Source organism: Lepidochelys olivacea (genome assembly GCF_965140295.1).
Source record: "Lepidochelys olivacea isolate rLepOli2 genome assembly, chromosome: 2".
NCBI classification, from domain to species: domain Eukaryota; kingdom Metazoa; phylum Chordata; order Testudines; family Cheloniidae; genus Lepidochelys; species Lepidochelys olivacea.
The window spans coordinates 30,264,435-30,286,923 of NC_140412.1; the positions used below are offsets into that span (position 1 = coordinate 30,264,435).

At 40.5% G+C, this 22,489-nt stretch overlaps 1 protein-coding gene across 2 annotated transcripts in view; it reads left to right on the top strand.

Moving 5' to 3' along the window:
• The window catches only part of CSMD3 (CUB and Sushi multiple domains 3), a 1,240,207-nt gene that overhangs the window by 926,368 nt on the left and 291,350 nt on the right, over positions 1 to 22,489 (top strand). For both annotated transcript variants that reach the window (XM_084620231.1, XM_084620232.1), the window contains one exon: positions 4,300 to 4,494. In XM_084620231.1, coding sequence (XP_084476357.1) covers positions 4,300 to 4,494 — 195 coding nt within the window. The remainder of the gene's footprint in view (positions 1 to 4,299; positions 4,495 to 22,489) is intronic.

A 22,489-nucleotide genomic window follows, 5' to 3' on the forward strand; every position in this document is an offset into this window, starting at 1 on the left:
TGATTAATTGCAGCTTTAATCGCACTGTTCAACAATAGAATACCAATTTAAATTTATTTAATATTTTGGATGATTTTCTACATTTTCAAATATATTGATTTCATTACAACAGAGTACGAAGTGTACAGTGCTCACTTTATATTTTTACAAATGTTTGCACTGTGTAAATGATAAAATAAATAGTATTTTTCAATTCACCTAGTACAAGTACTGTAGTGCATTCTCTCTATCATGAAAGTGCAACTTACAAATGTATATTTTTTTTTGTTACAAAACTGCACTCAAACAAAACAGTTTAAAACTTCGGAGCGTACAAGTCCACTCAGTCCTACTTCTTGCTCAGCCAATCTCTAAGACAAACAAGTTTGTTTACATTTACGGGAGATAATGCTGCCCGCTTCTTATTTACAGTGTCACCTGAAAGTAAGTACTGGCGTTCACATGGCACTTTCCTTGCCGACATTGCGAGGTATTTACATGCCAGATATGCTAAACATTTGTATGCCTCTTCATGCTTTGGACACCATTATAGAGGACATGCATTCATTGTGATGATGCTCATTAAAAAAAATGTGTTAATTAAATTTGTGACTGAACTCCTTGGGGGAGAATTGTATGTCTTTTGCTCTGTTTTACTCACATTCTGCCATATATTTCATGCTATAACAGTCTTAGATGATGACCCAGCACATGTTCTAAGAACACTTTCACTGCAGATTTGACAAAATGCAAAGAAGTTACCAGTGTGAAATTTCTAAGGATACAGCACTTGACCCAAGGTTTAAGAATCTGAAGTGCCTTCCAAAATCTGAGAGGGACGAGGTGTGGAGCATGCTTTCAGAAGTCTTAAAAGAGCAACACTCCAGTGCAGAAACTACAGAACTTGAACCACCAAAAAAAGAAAATTAACTATCTGCTGGTGGCATCTGACTCAAATGATGAAAATGAACATGCCTCTGTCTGTACTGCTTTGGATAGAGCAACCCATCATCAGAAGGGACACATGTCCTCTGGAATGGTGGCTAAAGCATAAAAGGACATATGAATCTTTAGCACATCTGGCACGTAAATATCTTGTGACGCTGGCTACAACAGTGCCATGCGAATGTCTGTTCTGAATTTCAGGTGACATTATAAACAAGAAGTCGGCAGCATTATCTACCACAAGAGATACTTGTTTGTCTGAGTGATTGGCTGAACAAGAAATAGGCCTGAGTGGACTTACAGGCTCTACAGTTTTACATTGTTTTGTTTTTGAATGCAGTTATTTTTGTACATAATTCTACATTTGTAAGTTCAACTTTCATGATAAAAAGAGATTGCACTATAGTATTTGTAATGGGGGAGTTGAAAAATACTATTTTTGTTTTTTACAGTGCAAATAGTTGTAATAAAAACACATATAAAGTGAGCACTCTACACTTTGTATTCTGTGTTGTAACTGAAATCAATATATTTGAAAAATGTAGAAAAACATCCAAAATATTTATCCAGAACATCCATTTGTATTCTATCATTTAACAGTGTGATTAAAACTGCAATTAATCACTATTATCCTTTTAAATTGTGATTCATTGTAAAAAAACCCCAAAATAAATAAATAAATGGTATTCTGTTATTGTTTAACAGTGCAATTAATCATGATTTTTTTTTAAATCATGCAATCACAATTAATATTTTAATCGCTTGATATCCCTAATCTTTATTTAACAATTTAGAAAAAACAGGATATAACAGATTGAGATTAATAAAATGTCTGAACCCCTTCAAGTCAGCAGAGGGGTGCTTAAATCAATTAATAAATACAGTTTACAGTAGTAAATGAAACTTAACCGATATACATTTTTATGCCAGAATTAGCTACCCCACCTCTGAGTGTGCACTCCTCTGAACTTCAAAGTTCCAGACAACTGCTTGTGTGGGCGTGCTTGGAGACGCTCAAGCTGGGCACAGCACTTCGTTGGTCCGGTAAAGTAATCCAGCCAAGCCAACAAAGGGCAAAGTGATTCTAAATGTGGATCAATCCAAGCTCCACGACCGCTCTGAAGACGGGCGTTGTTATAACCAGAGGTCAATAATCTTGGATCCTGGTTAGACAAGACCACTTTACAGCCTCAAGGAGACCACTTAGTCTTTCATCACCCCCTTTTCCTTGACAGCACTTTCCTAAATAAACGAAAGAAGAGTTGTGGTTACTCACACTGTTTTCACCCAAACTCAGTCAGTTCTTGCCCCAGCAACAGTCTTTGTCCTGGCTTGGACAAAGCTCCACAAAGCTATCTCTTCCATACCCTGATCAGAGGACCATTAACAGTCTCAGTTCCCAAGTCACAATAGGCGACCGCAGCAGGCTGGTGCCCTGCTTGAACAGAGCTCAGACAAGACTCCCTACAACTCTGCAGCTATTCACTTTTAACTTTCTAAGTCCTCACAAAATGGAGCCCATTGAAACCGAGGCAGGGAAGTCTGTCTCCTTCCCCAAAGTATCATGGGAGTTGTAGTCTTCAAGGCTGGATTGCAGCACCTGGGATCTTCCTGAGTGGAACACCCCCAATTAAGTTCAGAGGCTCCTTTCATGGGGATGTCTACACTTAAATATAACTGTACAGCTGTTGTTGTATCTAACAGTCATATGGGACACATCAACACTGCAAATAAGGTGTGTGAGGTCTGATAAAATATTTGGAAAAAGAATGGGGTTTCAACAGCTCTATTTACCACGTCAATGGACATAACACTCTAATGACAAATATGAAGTTTAAATAATGAAAAAGACATTCCATGTTTCTCTGTTCTGATGCAGATGTACCTGGAACAATATATAATATGAGTATTTTATTTCTCTCTTCTTGCTAGTTCTCATATTAAATGAGAGGGTGAAATATGCAGTTCTCATAGTCTAGTGAGGTGCCTTCTGTTTGATCAGCTAGCTATGGTAATGCTCTTAAGCCAATCTCCCCCATACAACCACAAAAGTATCTATGTATGATGTGCTTCTTGTGTCATTTTCTGATATCATATACTCTTTGTTTAATGAAATTAAATTACAAGTATTTCCTTTTTAGCATTTACTTTCTTCCTGTGGGTTATTGCTGCTGGAATGGAAAAACATGTTGAGCTACTATTTGCTTGTAGTGTGTTAACTTCTTGATGGCTCTTTGGCATTAGACAGTTTATTTTTATTACAGAAAGAAGGGAGAAACAACAGGACCATGTGCAAGTATTAAGATAGTTTTGAATATAATGAGAAGTTACAAATAAGAAATACATTTGATAAGTACAGTATCAGGAGTCCATATATAATGAGACCTCCAATGAGTAAAAAAAAAATACATTTACAGAGGGAAAACTTTTATAATAAAAAATGGTACTGTAGATACAAATTTGCTGTTCACTTTGAACAAATCTGAAATGCTGATCATTTATGTGCACTTTATTTGATTATAAAGTACTTAGTAACTAATTTTTCAGTTCTGAGTTTTCAATCAATATAATTTTAAAAACAAACAACCACTCATGTTTGCCTAATTGCCCATGGGACACTGTGCATGAGATCTTAGTTCAGGCCTCCTACTTGACTACATCACTGCCTGATAGGATTGACAGTCCACCAACAGAAAAGAGTGGTTGATCTGTTGAGAGAACTCTACATATAGGGAGTAGTCAGGGGTGAAAGTAACTTAAATGACTTACTGGTACACAGGGTGCCAGGATTCTGAGCATGGCAGGGGCGGGGGGCTCTGCCCCCCTCCCCCGGAAAGGGTGGGCTCTTGGGAGGAAGGGGCAGGGCCTCTGGTGCAAGGGGCGGGGCTGGAGCCAAAATCCCCCAGCCAGTCCTTCAGCTCTGCCTGGCCCGCACCACCCAGGGCTTCAGCAGCAATTTAAAGGACCTGGGAGCCCTCGGTCCTTTAAATTGCCACCAGAGCCCCGGGGTAGCAGTGGTGGAGGCCAGGAGCCCGGGGCCCTTTTAAATCACCGGGCCCCAGGGCAGTTGCCCCTTTTGCCTCTCCCTCTTCCCCGCCCCCCATCAGCGGCTCTGCCAGTATCGGCTGGACCATCTTACTTTTTTACCTCTGGGGATAGTTCTTGGTCATTATAGAGTACTGTGTGCAGTTCTCCTAAATTGATGGAAAGATCAATGAGATACAAAACGTATGAAGGATGAATTGAGGAATTTAAAAGGAAGAAAATTTTAGGCTCCTATGAGCTCTGAGGGGACCTAAAAGCACCGCAGGAATAATCTATCCAACATTTCCATATGTACTTAAAATTGCCTTTGCATTTGCTTTCTTTTTGTAGCAAAACTACGTGAGTCCTGCTTTGATCCTGGGAATGTAATGAATGGCACAAGACTTGGAATGGATTATAAACTGGGATCAACAGTCACATATTACTGTGATGCAGGTTATGTTCTTCAAGGGTATTCTACACTTACCTGTATTATGGGAGATGATGGAAGACCTGGGTGGAACAGAGCACTACCCAGCTGTCATGGTAAGAGCTGTATTTTCTGCAGTTATTTCATGACTTGCAAGAGACACACAAGTGAATATAAACATATATTTATTATATAGTGATTTTAATAAACCTTTTTTATATATTTTCCTCTTTAGGATATATACCCTTTTCTTCAGTGTACCATAAGCAGTATTGTATGAAAGAGTAAAGATAATATCAATTGACAAATGTTTAGAGATGTGGGGATTTTACTGATTCACTTAGTGCTACCAGATGAATACAGCAGCAAATAATTACTACCGATGATTGTCAGTGATACTATGCAAGGTGGTAAACATTTGTTATTGATCTCATCAGTCTTTGGCAAATGTATGGTAGAATAGAATATTATGTACACATAATGATTTTTGCTTAACTAGATCATCAACTTATACTCTTAATTTTAATAGTATTTAAAATAATAGTTCTTAGGATACTTAATGCATTATTGCTACACTTTTTGTTTATGATCAAAATATTTTATTGGATTATTTAACATATTTCATGTGAATTTTCTAGGAAAATTTAATCTAAAAAATTGAAAATACATTATGGGCAGTACTCCGTTGACTATCATGTGCATATGTGTTTGCAGGGTTAGACTTTAAATATGGGGTCCATTTTACCAGTATGGTGCTAACTCTCCATAACAATTGACAGACACAAAGCAAGACAGTATAGCTTTGACATGTCCTTTGCCATTGGACCCAAAAACTGTCTCTCCTTCTGGTGTTACTTAAATTTTAATTAAATTACATTATTTACATCAAAAATGCTAAATTATTAAATTGAGGTTGTGGATAATATAGTTTATATTACATAAAGGAAAATGAAATATCCATGATCTAAGCTCCCCATGCTGTTAGATTGTAGTGTCTCATTTTGAATCTTTTTGCTGACATTGTGCTAAATTCAGAACTGATGTAAGGAGGTACGAATCCATTGAATTTCAACCCCCTCACACTAAGTCTGAACTTGACCTATTGACACATTACTTGAATCTTGCGTGTTTTGTAGGGACAACAATGCTAAATTATTACCACCCAAAATGCATATATGCTAAATAGTAATATGTGTTACCAGTGTTTGTCTCTTTTTATGTGTGTGTGATGTTATGAACAAGTAGAACTCTGGGGGCAGGGGAAGAGGAGAAGATGATGATGATGATGATGATGAACTGACCTCAAAATAGAAAAAAAGTGATTACTGACTGATGAAAGAAGGGATATGAAGCGTAAGGATTTAGGGAAACTACCTACGATTTTTAGGATTACCCAGTATTAAAACACCAGTCTTCACTTCTGGAGCATCAAGATGCTAATGCTGTGGAATACTGGCCTTAATAAACTCTGTAGGGAAAATATGTTCCAGCTTGGAAACATGGAGAAGTGTAGAGCAAACAGAAGTTTCTTCCAAGCAAACCCTTTCTTTGTTTTTAAATGACACTTGGGATTTTTTTTTTTCAAGTTTAAGAAAGAGAGAGAGAAAGAGAAGTTTTTCTTGGGTAGAAGGGATGGTGCTATAATTGTGGTCATTAGTGCTGCTACACTCTTGTTAATGGTTTGTAACAGCTTCAAAATCTTCCATATTTCCAGAGGGGGTTAACTCAGCATGTTTGTAATAAAGAGACTTTTGTGCTTGGGAGGAAAAGCTGCAATTTTATTAAAAAAACACCGTCATAATAGAAGTTTCAGAGTAGCAGCCATGTTAGTCTGTATTCGCAAAAAGAAAAGGAGTACTTGTGGCACCTTAGAGACTAACAAATTTATTTGCGCATAAACTTTCGTGAGCTACAGCTCACTTCATCGGATAGGTGATGGTCAGTCCTTGCTCATTCTAACCAAATCTAGTTCTCTAGGTTGTCTGAAGACCTTAAGGTCCTTCAAGAATGCATAGTACTTAGGTCCCATAATACCCTGACATCCTTGCATAGATTCTGGCCACCAGAATGATGCCAAATAATAAGCCTAGTGGGAGGCACTTACCCTTATACTGGTCAGTTGTGCCTAAACTCCGTGACCTGTTAAAGTATACAGATTTGGCTAACATAGTGGTTTCCTCCCAACTGCTAAAGCCTTATCCTATAGCTGTTACTTTGCTTGTGGTGCAGTATGATCTATTTTAGCAACAGATGACTAAGGAGTTCTACCTTTTGGTAATTTTATGTAAGAAAATTAGCAAATTTATTTATTTACTTACTTGGAGCGTGGGGGAGAAGAGGAAGACAGAAGGAATGGAAGCTTTAAGTTGTCACCAGGACTGGGCAGAGGAGAATCAGAGTGCTGTGATTGGGAACTGACAGGGACCCATTCTTTACTGCACCCAAGCTTTGCTCGGCTGCAGAGAAAAATTGGGCCTCCTCAGTCCTGCCAGCTTTAGATTTGAAGTTGCATTCATAAAGCTAACGTTGTTTCAGTACAGATACACAATACATCTGATCACATTTTTTTATGATCTCTGATTATTTCCTTGTAATCTAAACCTTGCAATCAGGGGTTTATAGATTTTTTTCTTTCTGTTTTTTTTTTAATATTTTGCTCAAAGGGTTCTCTGCATTAGATATGACTTGCCTTTGACTAAAAACCTTATTTCAAATGTCCTTGAAACATCTCTAATAGGTGTGGGATATGAACCAAGTCCATGGTCTCATTCTATTATGAATCCATGCAAAGGTTATCCAGTCTAACACAGTAAGCCATTTGGCATTTGATGATGGCTGTTAAGAACAGGATATGATTAAAGGATGCAGATGAAACATTCATAAAATGAAAGCTGATAAATATTGATTTTTGTCAACTTTACGAAATAATTTCTTCAGCATTACATAATATTTTAACTTTTGCCTGGCTAATATCAGTTGTTTAAAAGTTAGTATGTTGTGCTCAGCACAGTGGAAAACCTTATATCTGACTGCGAAGAATGCATGTAATCACCATCAGATGTGAGCGCAAAGACTGTCCGATTCAGTTCAATTAAGTCTATAATTTGTATCTTTGAAAGCCTTGACTCCTGACATCCAAATGTCTTCAACTCATGGGAGTAGCTAGCAATTTAAAATATGTTCATGCACAGGCTGCTTCATGGCTAATCACTGCTTGGGTTAATTTCTAATCTTCTATATATCGGTTTTTTGGGTGTGTTTTTTTTTCCTTTGTTCCCCCCACTTCTGTAATATGGGGGATATATACACCATATCTACCTCATAGAGGTTTTGTGAGGTTTATATGTAATACACTTTTGGGTGGAAGGCTTTCTGGAAGTGCTAAATTATCTTCTTCATGGCCTACACTATACCCATAATAATATAAATCATCGCTACTCTTGATATGCTCATGAACACTGCATTAAGACCTGATGAAAAATGAAAATCAACAGAACCTGCTGTTTTATCAAAATAGATGTTGTTTCCAGGAACTTATGTGCCATGGTGTAGTATGAAGCACCAGGAGCACTGGTAGATTATTATAGGGATTCAGGTAGAATAGTTCAAAAAAAAAATCAAAGTGAATCAGAGAAGGCAGTTTCTGAATTACAACACCCTAAAAATAGAAGATTTAATAGTAGGCTGACATCTCTACAAGGGAGAGTTAGGCAAGGAAAAACCAAAACCAACTTTTATAACCTTGTAGACACTTTATATTTTCATCAATTGTTTTATTAATGGCATGGATCCTGGCAGGTATATGCCCTATTCTGTATGTATGTACGTGTGTGCGCGCGCACACACACACACACACACACACACACACTATAGACAAGTCATGTCACCATCCAAGGTCTCAAAGGGAATCACTGTGCCAGTGCTAGAAATCAGGTCTTATAACTCTGAGTCTCATGGGCCTTACAAACCTATACACAATTATAGAGCTTAAGGGTAGCTCTGATGGTTTAGTGGTTAAAGACCACAACTGTAAGTCAGGAGGTTTGTTTGTTTTGTTTTTTAGTTTTTGCTCTGACACTGACCTCTTGAATGATCTTGGGTAGGTTCCTACCCTTCTGTGTATTAGTTTTTTTTTTTACTGCCTGTAGTATGGGGAGAATACGTACTGTATCTATCCTGTAAAGGGTTATATTTGATACACTTTTCAGTGGAAGGCTCTATAAACATGTTAAATATTTTTTCTTATTTTAAATAAATTGCTTATTTTATTATATCATAAAACATTAAATGTGCCAATAAACAATTGATAACTTCCTCAGCAATACTGGATTATTACCTATTTAATAATTACCTATTTAATTAGAAGCTCTACATGTGGCACTTTTATTGTGTTTTTACATAGTGTAACTATGGTACTTACTCACCACCTTTCTTTGAAATAATGACCATATTTGCAACACATTATTTGCATCACTAGATCATAGCAAGATATAGTATTTTGTGCCACATTCTGTAAAAGGGCTTGAACAAAATATTATTATTTTGGCCCTTATTACCAATTAAAATACAGAGGATCATTAAGACTGGAGAAATGTCCCTGCTGCAGGCAAATATAAGCAAGTAATAAATAGGCTTTATGCTAAAATACTTCTCAGCTCAATTTTTACTTAAGGCTGGTAGTTAAAGATGAGACTGAGTTCCTAGATAAACTAATTATAATTTTTAATAATGCCCAACTATATTTAATACACTCCAGATGGAATCTGACACATAGTTTCACCCCTGACAAATGTTGCTTATGAAAGAAACAAAACAGAATTTTCATTGAATTTTATGTTATCTTCAAATGTTTTTGACAAAGCGATACATGGAAGCTTGCATTTTCTGTATCTCTTTCATTCTAGAATTCAACAGAAGTACATACATTATTATCCCAAATCCAAAACTGCTGTCTTTTTGTTATTTATTTATATATAAACAATTCACGGACAGAGTTTCAAAGTCACAAATAGCTGTTAGATGTCTAACAATTACTGACTTACATTTGTCCTTCTGAAAATCAACCCTTTTATAAAAACTTTATATATCTCTATCTCTATCTATACATACGCATTTATATAGATATATATACACACCACACACACACACACACACACACAATTAAGTTAAGACATCACGTCTGTTTAGAATTACGACAATTCTCTCAATTACAAATCTCATTTACACCTGTGTAACTGAGATCAGAATCAAACATTATTTTATGTGGTGCAGGTAGAAAAGCTGCCTGACACTTTATATTATAAGACTCTGTTTTCAGTTCCTCATAGCTTTGCCACAATTTAATGATTCAGGCCGAAATGTTACATATGAGGTGTCTGCCAAAGATGGGGGAAGTGGAGGCGTGATTGTGTTTGTTGTTTTTTGAAAGTTTCATCTAAACCAGTTCAGTTGTTTCCAAGAACAAAGTTAGGGAAAATGAAACATGCTTAGTAAAGACTTAAGTTTTGGCAGTTAAAATATCTAAGTATTCTGTCTGCTCAGATCATGCTTCATCCTAGTAGAACTCCTATGTGATCACAGGATCATGTATGCACTGTCCCTATGGAGTGACAAAGCATGTGCCAATCCAGGGATGCAGGGGATGAACAGGATTTTCCCTACATTTGTTCTTCCTGATAGCTGAGGCCTGCTGTGTTACCAGACACAGGAATGAGAGCAGGAAGACTGACTCTCCTGTATTCTCAATGCTCACAATGCTGGTGCCCAAGCTGGGTGGAGGAGGAAGAAGCTGCCACACCGGAGAGGAACCAGGAAAGCTGGTTGCAGGAGCCAAACCATAGTAGTAAGCAGCAGTGAACAGGAGCTATTGGGGGTGCATAAGAACAGTAGGGAAGAGGGGTAATAGGCACCCAAAGAGGGGTGAGTTAAGAGGTGGGGATGGAATTTGGATATCAGCAGAAGGGGAGCAGGATTTGTGGGGTGGGTTTTGGATAGGAGCAGAAAAGTTGCGGGGGGGGGAGGACCTGCGATGGGTGGCTAGGAGCAGAGATAAGCTGGGGATACAGGGACAGAAGGTTCTATAATTGCTAGAAAACACTCCCCTCCAGATCCTGGAATTGAACCCAGGAGTCATAAATTTTTATCTCCTCTGCTGTCAGCAAGAGATATGAAACCACTAGGACTCCTCGTTGTTTTCACTGGCAAAGTGTGTGTCAAATCCTGCTGTAGTGGCAAGTCCACAAAAAGGATAAGAACATTCTAATGCTACCACTTACTTCATTACCTCAAGTGGTAGAAGTCTCTACTGTGGTTCTAAAGGTAAGAACCTCGATGATGGTCCAAGTGGAGTATGATTCCATATGATGGAATTTCTGGGGGTTTTAATTCAATTTTTCTTTTAAAAATATATCGTTTGTAAAGTCAAGCATTCAAAAGTTTAGGAAATGCTAGAATTAGGGTTGTCTGTATATCTTTAATTCAAATCCCTTTTGTATATGCTCTAAGATACAGTCTTTAATTACATTATTACACACTATTTTCCCCACAGAACCTCTGTGTCATTCAAAGCACAGAACAGACTGTGCTCTAGGAGTGAATGAAGCTGTTGTTTGTAAGACCCCTGGCTTATTTGTTATAGAAATTGGAAGCTGTAGTGAATAAGGCTCAGGATTACAGAAGACAAAGGATGGCTTCATGGTTAAGGAAGTTGAATGCCACTCTGAAGAATGGTATTCTGCCTCTGCCACTGAGTTCCTATGTGAATCTGGGTTTAACCATTCGAGCCAAACACTTCAACCAAAATTATCACAGTTAGCTACTAATTATGCATTCCTCATTTTCTGGTGCCCAACATGAGACATCTATGGCCAGAAATGCAGAAGAGCACACACAACTGCAACTGAATTCAGTTGGACCTATGCACTGAACGTACAAAGTGTTATTAAAATTATAAAATAAGAGAAATGTAGGACTGGAAGGAATCTGGAGAGGTCATCTTCTCCATTCTCCTGCTCTGAGACAGGACCAAGTATCAGGACCAGGACCATCTCTGACAGATGATTGTCTAAACAATTCTTAAAATGCTAAGTACTCTGGAAAATCAGGTTCAAGGGGCCAGATAGCTAACGGTATTTAGTCACCTAAAGTTTCACATAGACACCTAGTGGGATTTTGATTTCAATGGGAGTTAGGTGTCTAGCGACTTTAGAAAATCTCGCTAGGTGCCTATCTGAATCTTTATGTGCTTAAATACCTTTTAAAATGTGAGCCTAGATTTCTCTAGTGAGGCACCTGAAAGTAGTCAACACTTTCACTGAACGAAGAAAAAGTCCTGTGGAAAAAAACAGTATCTGTCGATTTAATTGAAGACTGTATTTTAAATGCATAAATACAAAAAGGGCAACTTCTGGCATTCACTAACATTGGATTTTGCAAGATTAACATCTTTTAGCATACTTGTTTCATTGATGTGTATGGGTGGAAATATATATATATATATAGTGATTATGGAAGAATTTCAACTCTTATCTAATAATAATAATAGGTGATAATAAAAATCAATCCTGTATGCTGGCAGCAAAAAGCTTGAAAACGTGATTAGAGTATACCCTAAAGATTGAAAGAAAAAAAAAGTTAAATATAAAAATAAAAAGATAAATTAAAATAATTTCAAAAATCTCATGATTTTAAAGTCAATATCATGGTTTTTGGGGCCTGATTCATGATTTCAATAATGCTTTATAGCATTTTACAGAATAGGAAATGTTGTGCGAAATTGTTCCAAACTCCCATTAAATATGATAATGTAATATAATGGCAAGTAAAACGTGAAATGAAGAAAATTAATTTGTTACAAGTATCATTTTTAATATTAGCTGTCAGAGTATCCAAATCTCCAAGATATAAAAGGGATCTGTTTTACACAACATATTATGAAATAGTACATGGTTTATTTTCTGTTGACATTCCATCACCATTTTTCTGGAAGCATAATTTAATGAAGGAAATTTAAGAAAGAAGGAGAAATAGCTCAGGCTATGTATTAATTTTGCTTTTTAGTAGCAGTTCCCCCCCCATCCCCTAAGATCATAATGAATCTGAAAATTAAACTTGCATATCCAAGTTATAAAGTTCCAGATGTCTGTGTGGCACTGTTCCCTCTAAGCTGTGCGCGTGTGCATTCTCACACAGATCCTAAACCCTGTGCACACAGCGAAACACCGAGCGAACACAAATTTGCACAGAAGAAATTTTTTGCACACACAGGTTTCAGAGTAACAGCCGTGTTAGTCTGTATTCACAAAAAGAAAAGGAGTACTTGTGGCACCTTAGAGACTAACCATTCTCTAAGGTGCCACAAGTACTCCTTTTCTTTTTGCACACACAGCCTGTCAAAAATTAGAGGGAACATTGCTGTGTGGACAGACAAAGCTGCTAGTTTGACAAAAAATGCTGCTTATAAGAAATAAAAATGTAATATGTAGCTTTTGTAATATTGAGACTAGTGCACAGCTGCTGTACTGTAGAGAATAGTACTGTACTGCTTCTTGTTAACTTGGGGATAAAGCACTTACAAAACATGAAATAAATTACGTAATTGATTTAGATACAGACTATTCTGTGTTTGCACTGGATTTGTTTGTTTGCCAGAAGCAGATGGAAGGGAATTTCTGTGTAGAGTCATATTCACATTTTTCTGTTGTATGTTTCCTGTAGATAGAAACAGTCCTTAGCACTATTTACAGAAGGTCTTTCATAGAAAGGTATCCTTAAAGTGCTGCAACTTTGATGAATGAGTACTGTTTTCACAAGACCAAGGAAAGGGTAGGCCTGTTACTCAATGGGAGCGGGAGGGGGTGATAATAACAGAAAATGTGGAAGTGGCAGAGGTGCTTAATGACTTCGTTTCAGTTTTCACCAACAAGGTTGGTGATGTTTGGACATCTAACATAGTGAATGCCAGTGAAAATGAGGTAGGATCAGAAGAGGCTAAAATAGGGCCAGAAAAAGTTAAAAATTACATGGACAAATTAGATGTCTTCAAGTCACCAGGGCCTGATGAAATGCAACCTAGAATACTCAAGGAGCTGACTGAGGAGATATCTGAGCCATTTGCGATTATTTTTGAAAAGTCATGGAAGATGGGAGAGAGTTCCAAAGGCTGGAAAAGGGCAAATATAGTGACAATCTATAAAAAGAGAAATAAGGACAACCAGGGGAATTACAGACCAGTCAACTTAACTTCTGTACCCGGAAAGATAATGGAAAAATAATTAAGCAATGAATTTGCAAACATCTAGAAGATAAGTAACAGTCAGCATGGATTTATCAAAAACAAATAGTGTCAAACAAACCTGACAGCTTTCTTTGACAGGGTAACAAGTCTTGTGGATGCGGGGGAAGTGGTAGATGTCGTATATCTTGACTTTAGTAAAGCTTTTGATACTGCCTTACATGACCTTCTCATAAACGAGGGAAATGCAATGTACATGGAGCTACTATAATGTGGGTCCAAAACTAGTTGGAAAACCATTCCCAGAGTGTGGTTATCAGTGGTTCACAGTCATGCTGGAAGGGCATAAGGAGTCGGGTCCCTCAGGGGTTAGTTTTGGGTCCAGTTCTGTTTAATATCTTCATCAATGATTTAGATAATGGCATACAGAGTACACTTATAAAGTTTGTGGATGATACCAAGCTGTGAGGGGTTGGGAGTGCTTTGGAGGATAGGATTCAAATTCAAAATGATCTGGAGAAATGGTCTGAAGAAAATAGGATGAAATTCAATAAGGATGAATGCAAAGTACTCCATTTAGGAAGGAACAATCAGTTTCCCGCATACAAAATGGGAAATGACTGCCTAAGAAGGAGTACTGCGGAAAGGGTTCTGGGCATGATAGTGGATGACAAGCTAACTATGGCTTAACACCGTAACACTGTTGCACAAAAAACAAACATCCTTCTGGTATGCATTAGAAGGAGTGTTTTAAGCAAGACACGAGAAGTAATTCTTCTGCTCTACTCCGTGCTGATTGAAAAAAAAAATGAGTTTGTTTAGTCTGGGAAAGAGAAGATTGAGAGGGGATATAACCGTTTTCAAGTAAAAAAAGGTTGTTACCAGGAAGAGGAAGAAAAATTGTTTTGTTTTGTTTTTTAAATCTCTGAGGAGAGGACAAGAAGCAATGGGCTTAAATTGGAGCAAGGGAGCTTTAGGTTGTACATTAAGAAAAACTTCCTGTCAGGGACGTTAAGCACTGGGATAAATTGCCTAGGGAGGTTGTGGAATCTCTGTCACTGGAGATTTTTAAGAGCGGGTTAGACAAAAACCTGTCAGCCCAGGGGCTGCTGGAGCAGCAGCTGCCGGAACAGCCAGCCTCAGGGATTTACTCAAGCAGCAGTCCCCAGCCTGCCGGAGCAGTGACTGGAGTTGGGCCAGCCCCCGTGAGGCTGGAGCAGCAGCAGTCAGCCGCTGCTGCAGGAGCAGCGATGGCATGGGCAGCGGGTGAAGCTTCCCTTTGGGGAGGCTAGTCCCCTGTCCTGCCTCTTCTGGCCAGAGCCCCACCTCTTCTCTCCGAAGCCATGCCCCTCCTTCCTGATCTTAGCCCTCCCGCATGGCCCTGGCTGGGTTCGTAGTGGGGCTGATACCTCAGATGGAGCCACATTGGGGAACTGAGATCTCGAGCCACACCAGGATCAAGCTCTCAGCCTTATCCAGAACTGCAGTGGAGCTCTCAGCCCTGGCTGGAGCTCTGAGCCCAGAATCCCTCCCCTCCCCTATTCTCCCCCTTCTGCCCGTGGCCCCACCCATGGTCCCACCCCATTTCACCCCTTCCTCTGCGTCCCCACTCTTGTTCCACCCTCAGCCCCATCTCCATTCCACCCATTCTGCCCTGTTCTACCCCCATGCCTCCTCTTCCCCCCAAGGCTCCACCGCCCATTCGCTCCTTGCCCCCTCACCCGCTGTGGCCCCGAGATCAGAAAAGGTCCTCTAGCCCCTGGCCATGGTGTGGGGATATTTTTCCAGGGGCCCCAAATCCGCTACTGCCCCCCATCCTGCCAGCCCGAAGTTTGGGTATGCTTAGCCTCCCCCAGTCTCCATTATGTGCCGCCCATGAGCAGCAGGGCTGGATCAGCTGCAAGCCCTTTGTCCCTTCCTCTCCTGCCAGGGTATTTTGAGTAAAAATCAGGGACAGCTTACGGGCTTCTGAGAAATTTTGTTCATTGTCCCCAAGCTGTCTGTGATTGTTACTAAAAATATCTGAGACAGAATTGTAGCCTTACAGTTGATATTTTGGCCTGAAAATGGTGGGGAAGAAAAGTTGGAGGAAGAGAGACAGAAAAAGTATAGGGACCTCAGAGACACAAGGAGAAAATGATTAGAGGAATGGAGAGTTTGAAAAGAGTTGTGTCTGCTTAATTTAGCATGAAGATAAATAAGAGGGGACATCATAGCTGTATACACAATGATGAATGACATAGAGAAGGTAAGTGGTTTTTTTTTAATCTCCTAATACAAGAAAAAGGTAAAAGTCAATGAAGTTGAAAGGTATCATATTTTAAACTGGAAAAAAAAGAACATTTTATGCAGTCCACAATTAGCCAGTGTGACTCTTTACCACAAGATATGATGGAGTCCAAGAGCAAAGTATAATTTGAAATGATTTACACATTTATATGAGTTATGAGAACATTCAGCATCACAGTAGAGAGGCTTTTTTTTAAAGAAGGGATACTCACCCTTATACATCTGGATATAAGGAAACTATTAACTTCCCTTTCAGTCAGGTTATGCTATAATTTTCTACTGCAGAGTTTCTTATTCCTTTCTCAGAAGCATCTAGTAGATAGACTTCTCATTGAAACAGTATAATAGTTCCTATTTATGATAGAAAATGTAGCTGGATTTTTTCAGATGCACAGAAATAAATATTACTTAGGAAATAATAAGCTGGACACCTGGAATAAGACAACCGATGTAAATAAGCAAGCACATTTTATTACCAAAAATTTTAAGTATAAAGAAACAGATTTATAGGTTCAACTATTGGAGCTGAGTGTATATGGAATGACTCAAATAACAAAAATAATTTCCAGACAGAAGCACTTTAATACATTCTAAGGACTAGCTAACATTCATAAAGCAAAGGACAGTTAAATAATGATTTTCAGGAAGATATAACATGACTGAAGCATTTAAATATATTTTTTTTTTACGGGTAATCACATAAAACAAAACAGTTGTCTACGCTTTGAAGATTTCATGTTTCTCCATCACTATGCAGATGAACACACAAGGTTATGTAACACTGACAGACCCCAGTTGTTGGCAGGTGGGATCGAATCTGAGACCACTGGAGCTTAGTGCATGAGCTAAAAGCCACATGGCTCTTAGCTAAGGCTGTAGAGCAGTCTCCTTAATCTCTCGCTAAGTGATCTCAGTCTCATTAAATGGGACAGAACACCACACCCAGGAGGTGTGTGAGTTACAATTACCCTAAGTTTATGTTTAAAGAATGGACCATCTTCTTCCACGAAAGATGGTCCTGACAGATAATAGGTATTCTGGTGAGATGTTATAAACACACACAAAACTTTGTTAACATGGAAGTAGGGTTAAAGAGCTCACCAGTGTTCTGTGTTCTTCAAGTCCTTTCAGAACAGGACAGTTGAATTCCCAAAAGCAAAACTCAAACTTTGACAGACTAGAAAATGAGAAGTTGAGATCTTCTTACGCACACTGTAAAAATGAAAAACAAAACACAAATACTGGAAAACCAGGAAATGCAGAGTTCAGGCAATACTTCCTACACAGCCCAGTCCACAGCCTTAACTCTGCTCCCTTGATCTCAGCTCTGAAGAATCGCTCAGGGAGAGCTCAATTCATTATCCTTCCCTCAGCATTTGTTCACTATGGTGCTGAGGTGCAGCAAGTACTCTCCACTGCAATAGTAATGCACAGAGCATATTTTGGGTCCCTTGGAGAGTACAATTAGGAGTCCTGATTTCGAGTGGTGGAAGATACAGAGAAATTGGCAGCTTCTGATAATGTGATGTTTCCAGTTCCTCTTGGCAGTACTACGGACTGAGATTGAAGCAATGCACTTAAAAATCTCCTAGGAACTTAATCTTTGATTAACCGTATGGATCCAATTATAAGATGACATGGAGAAAATCAAAAGAAAGCAAAAAAAATATTGTTATTTCTCGTATGCAGAGAATATAAAACCATTCTTAAGGTACAGTTCTAACACTTGTAAGTAATAAGGGGACAATGGAAGATACCAGTAATTAAATATTTAATTGTGGATACTTTAACTTGCTTCCCAAGATTTGTCTCAGTGATGTTAATAGAGGAAGATTATTAACTAGCAATGAGAACACAAACATTGTCTATCTTGAGTGCATTCTGAGCAAGATATTGAACTTCTACCTTCTTTCTCAAATTGTAGGGTATGCTCTACCCCACCTTTTGGCTATCTTTCAACTCAAGTGAACTTAAAATAATGTAGTAATTATCAGGTCAAACCCTGTGGTCAATAGTCATGTAAAATAACTAATACCTTTAATGAGAGGGCTTTCCCCCAAAAAACTAATTATAGATTGATTTTTAAGTGTTACTTTTTAGAAATTCTATAAAATATTAATGCATTTTCTTAACTTTACAGTCCATTATCACACAATGCCTGTAGAAGGTATTAAATTGTCTTATTTAATAAAGTTTATTTTATATTAAAAAAAAAAACAAAGAAAAATCACAATTAAGAGAAGCCGGTTTTTGCTGCTAACCTCCTGAAACTGTTTGAAAGCTGACATCCATAGTGCATGAGAATGTGCACCTCTGAAATAAACACAGAGCTATCAGACTTAAATAAGGTCTTTAGTTGGATATATATCCACACATACAGTATATCTGGCAAATGATACAAAGCTATCTGTTTGCTGTTACCAAACCAGCATCAGAATAAAACAACTGTTCTTTTGAGTCTTACAGAAGATGAGCTAGATGACCTCCTCAGAGTCTCTTCATCACTGTCTACTTATAGCAGTTATGGGAAAGAGCGGAGACTGTATATGTTACAGAACTGTTACACCATCATCTGAAGTGAAATGATTTGCTAAAATTTGTGATTAATGTTAGCAATACAACATTAATAGGGCAATACAAAAATGCCCTACTCACTCATCCACTATATCTTATTGTCCTTTTGAGTTTTTGGTTTAAGTATAGATCATAAGCCTCTGTGTCCAGACACCTTGGGTCAAATCCTCATCTTTCGTACAGAGAGCGCCACCTGAGACGGCTTCAGCACCTCATTTGTGTCTCTGGTACCAAAAGAAGAGACAGAGATCTTCCAAAGACTAAGTTTCCCATCCAACAAGATCGTCGGTACTGAGGTCATCTAGAGGCAAAGACTCTGGGAGAGACTTTGACGTGAAGCATTCCCCAGAGCATTCTAGAGAACCTCTGCCAGGTTCATCAAGGCTGACCCCTTAAGTTCCTATGCAAAGACATCAAACTGAAGACCTCATTCTGTTACTGACAACACTGGAGGCAGACACAGCCACTAGACAGTTACTCAAACTTTTGGTACTGGTGTCCCAAGTGGTACAGGAAGTGTTTAGCTAGTACCGGTGACTGCAGTTCTTACACCAACTCTGAAAGACCATGCAGTACTGATGCCTTCTGTGCATCTGGTATCTGAGAGGCCAGTTCATTCCAGGGGCAAACCACTGTTAATATCCCCAGATCTGCCAGCCCCAGACTCAGCTTATCTATCTCCTGTCCACACGGAATCTGCTCCACCGTCATTGCAGGAATTGGAGTCCTCTTCAGATTTGGAGTTGGGGTCTTTTTTGTCCCATGCCAGGTGGGACGCATATCCTTCATTAGAGCCTTTGGATCCATGTGTGTCACAGTCCTCCCAGCAGTGGGCACATCTCCAGTGGCCTGTGCAAGAATGGGCCCCACCTCTACTATGTCAGTGGCATTTTTAGACTTCGTGGAGTGTCCCTTCCCCTGCTGGGACCTCCCCTCACCCATCTGATTTGGCTTCCACTGAGATCATCAGCACTGCAGACAACATTCTCTGATACCCAGGACTGATACTGAGCAGCTAGAAGTTTCTCAGACAGCTCCTCTGCTGCAAGAGACCAACCATTCATTTCCTCAGCATCCGAGTGCATCTTCTTCCTCATCACCAGGTGAGGCTATAGGGAGGGTGAGCAATTCATTGCCACAAGCAGATACAAGGTTCACGGAGAACTACTTACAGGAATGGCCTTGGCGTTAAAAAGTAAGGAGGAAGATGTCTGCAAGAAATTCCACAAGCTAGTGGACATGTTACCTTCAGCAGGGCCCTCCAGATTGGCAGTCCTGTTTTAAATTAAGCAATTCTGGAGCTGATCAGAATACTCTGGCAGATCCCTTCTTTCCTCCCTCTACAGTGAAAAGGTCAGAGAGGACATACTATGCCCCTTCTAAGGGCTTCAAACACTTCTATGGTCACCCTCCTTTGAGTAGCTAATGAGAGGGGAAGTCAGTGGCCACAAGTGTCTTCACAAAAGAGTAAGGAATCTCAAAGACACCGGACTTACCTGGTCATAAGCTTTATTCAGCTGGAGGGCTGCAACTTAGAATTGCCAAACAACAAGCTCTTCAAAGTTGCTATGACTTCACTTTGGGGGAAAACATCATGAAATTTAAAGACAGGCTATTGGAGGACTCCAGGCAGAAGTTCAGTCGGATGGTAGAGGAGGGCAAGTTGGTGGCAAGGACAGTTCTCCAGGACATCTTGGATGTGGCACACTTAGCAGCTTGATCCACGGTGTTTGCCATATTTATGAGATGTTCATGGCTGCAGTCTTCCGGTCTCCCTCTGAAGTACAGCAGACCATGCAATATCTGCCCTTTGAAGGTCCCTCTCTCTGTTTGGAAAATACAGAAGATAGGCTGCCTAGCCTAAAAGATTCCAGTGCAACACTGTAGTGCAGTTCCGGCTCCTACAGGTTCATGGGTATCAGAACTTTATACCTCTGCCCCAAGACCTGCCGAGAAAATGGGGCAGGAAGTATAGAAGGTGACCACCTCCCGCAACTCCTCTGCAACAGTAGGTTCCCCTCAACAAGCACCCCAGTCTAAACATGCATTTTGACAGTTTTGTCTAGGGCAGTGGTTCCCAAACTTGTTCCGCCGCTTGTGCAGGGAAAGCTCCTGGTTGGCCGGGTTGGTTTGTTTATCTGCCGTGTCCGCAGGTTCAGCCGATTGGGGCTTCCAGTGGCCATGGTTTGCTGCTCACTGGCCTCTGCTTCCAGCAGCTCTTATTGGCCTGGTGTCTTTCGGCACGCGCTGCTTTCAGCAGCTCCCATTGGCCTGGAGCAGTGAACTGCAGCCATTGGGAGCCGCGATAGGCTGAATCTGCGGACGCAGCAGGTAAACAAACCAGCGCGGCCCGCCAGGGGCTTTCCCTGCACAAGTGGTGGAACAAATTTGGGAACCACTACTCTAGGGCAATATAGCTGTTCCTGCAGGCATATCTATACCTACCCATATCTTTGCCAATCATCTACCCAGCAGTTCTTAACCAGGGGACCGCGGCCCACTGGAGGTCCACGAGCCCCGCGGCTGAAACCTGGTTCCTTGTGCCCCAGTGCTGAAGCCGGGAGCAGCGCAGGGCTGAAACCGGCGCCCCCCCCCCTCCAAGCCAGGAGCGGGACAGGGCTGAAGCCGGCAGCTCCCCTCCCTCCCCGCAAACCAGGAGTGACATGGGTCTGAAGCCGGCAAACCTCCCCCAAGCCAGGAGCAGCGGGGACTGAAGCTGGGAGCCACACTGGGAGTTGCCCCCCACTGTACCCAGCCAGTAGCTGCACCCTGCCTGCACCCTGAACTACTCTGCTGCCAGCACACAGCCCCTAGCTACCCCCTCCCTGCACGCTAAGCCGTTTTCAGACTTTTTGAACTGAGTCCCCCTTTTGAGTAATATTTTTTCGTTGTGTCCCCCCACAGCCCAAACAGGCTGGGTGGCCTTCTGAGTGAGTCAGGGGTGGAGGTGGAGCTCCCTCCCTGGACCCTGCTGTGTGGAGCTGGCTTGAGGACCACCAGCCCTTGCCCCCCCTAACTCCCAATAGAAGTAGAAGAAAGGGAAGCAGCAGAATACGGACCCTTGACTTCAGGAAAGCAGACTTCGACTCCCTCAGGGAACTGATGGGTAGGATCCCCTGGGGGACTAACATGAGGGGGAAAGGAGTCCAGGAGAGCTGGCTGTATTTCAAAGAATCCCTATTGAGATGACAGGGAAAAACCATCCTGATGTGTCGAAAGAATAGTAAATATGGCAGGCGACCAGCTTGGCTTAACAGTTAAATCCTTGCGGATCTTAAATCGCACCTGGAGCTGCAGCTAGCAAGAGATGTTAAGAGTAACCAGAAGGGTTTCTTCAGGTATGTTGGCAACAAGAAGAAAGCCAAGGAAAGTGTGGACCCCTTACTGAATGAGGGAGGCAACCTAGTGACAGAGGATGTGGAAAAAGCTAATGTACTCAATGCTGTTTTTGCCTCTGTCTTCACGAACAAGGTCAGCTCCCAGACTGCTGCGCTGGGCAACACAGCATGGGGAGTAGGTGGCCAGCCCTCTGTAGAGAAAGAAGTGGTTAGGGACTATTTAGAAAAGCTGGACGTGCACAAGTCCATGGGGCCGGATGCGTTGCATCCGAGAGTGCTAAAGGAGTTGGCGGCTGTGATTGCAGAGCCATTGGCCATTATCTTTGAAAAGTCATGGCGATCAGGGGAAGTCTTGGACGACTGGAAAAAGGCTAATGTAGTGCCCATCTTTAAAAAAGGGAAGAAGGAGGATCCTGGGAACTACAGGCCAGTCAGCCTCACCTCAGTCCCTGGAAAAATCATGGAGCAGGTCCTCAAGGAATCAATTCTGAAGCACTTACACGAGAGGAAAGTGATCAGGAACAGTCAGCATGGATTCACCAAGGGAAGGTCATGCCTGACTAATCTAATCGCCTTTTATGATGAGATTACTGGTTCTGTGGATGAAGGGAAAGCAGTGGATGTATTTTTTCTTGACTTGAGCAAAGCTTTTGACATGGTCTCCCACAGTATTCTTGT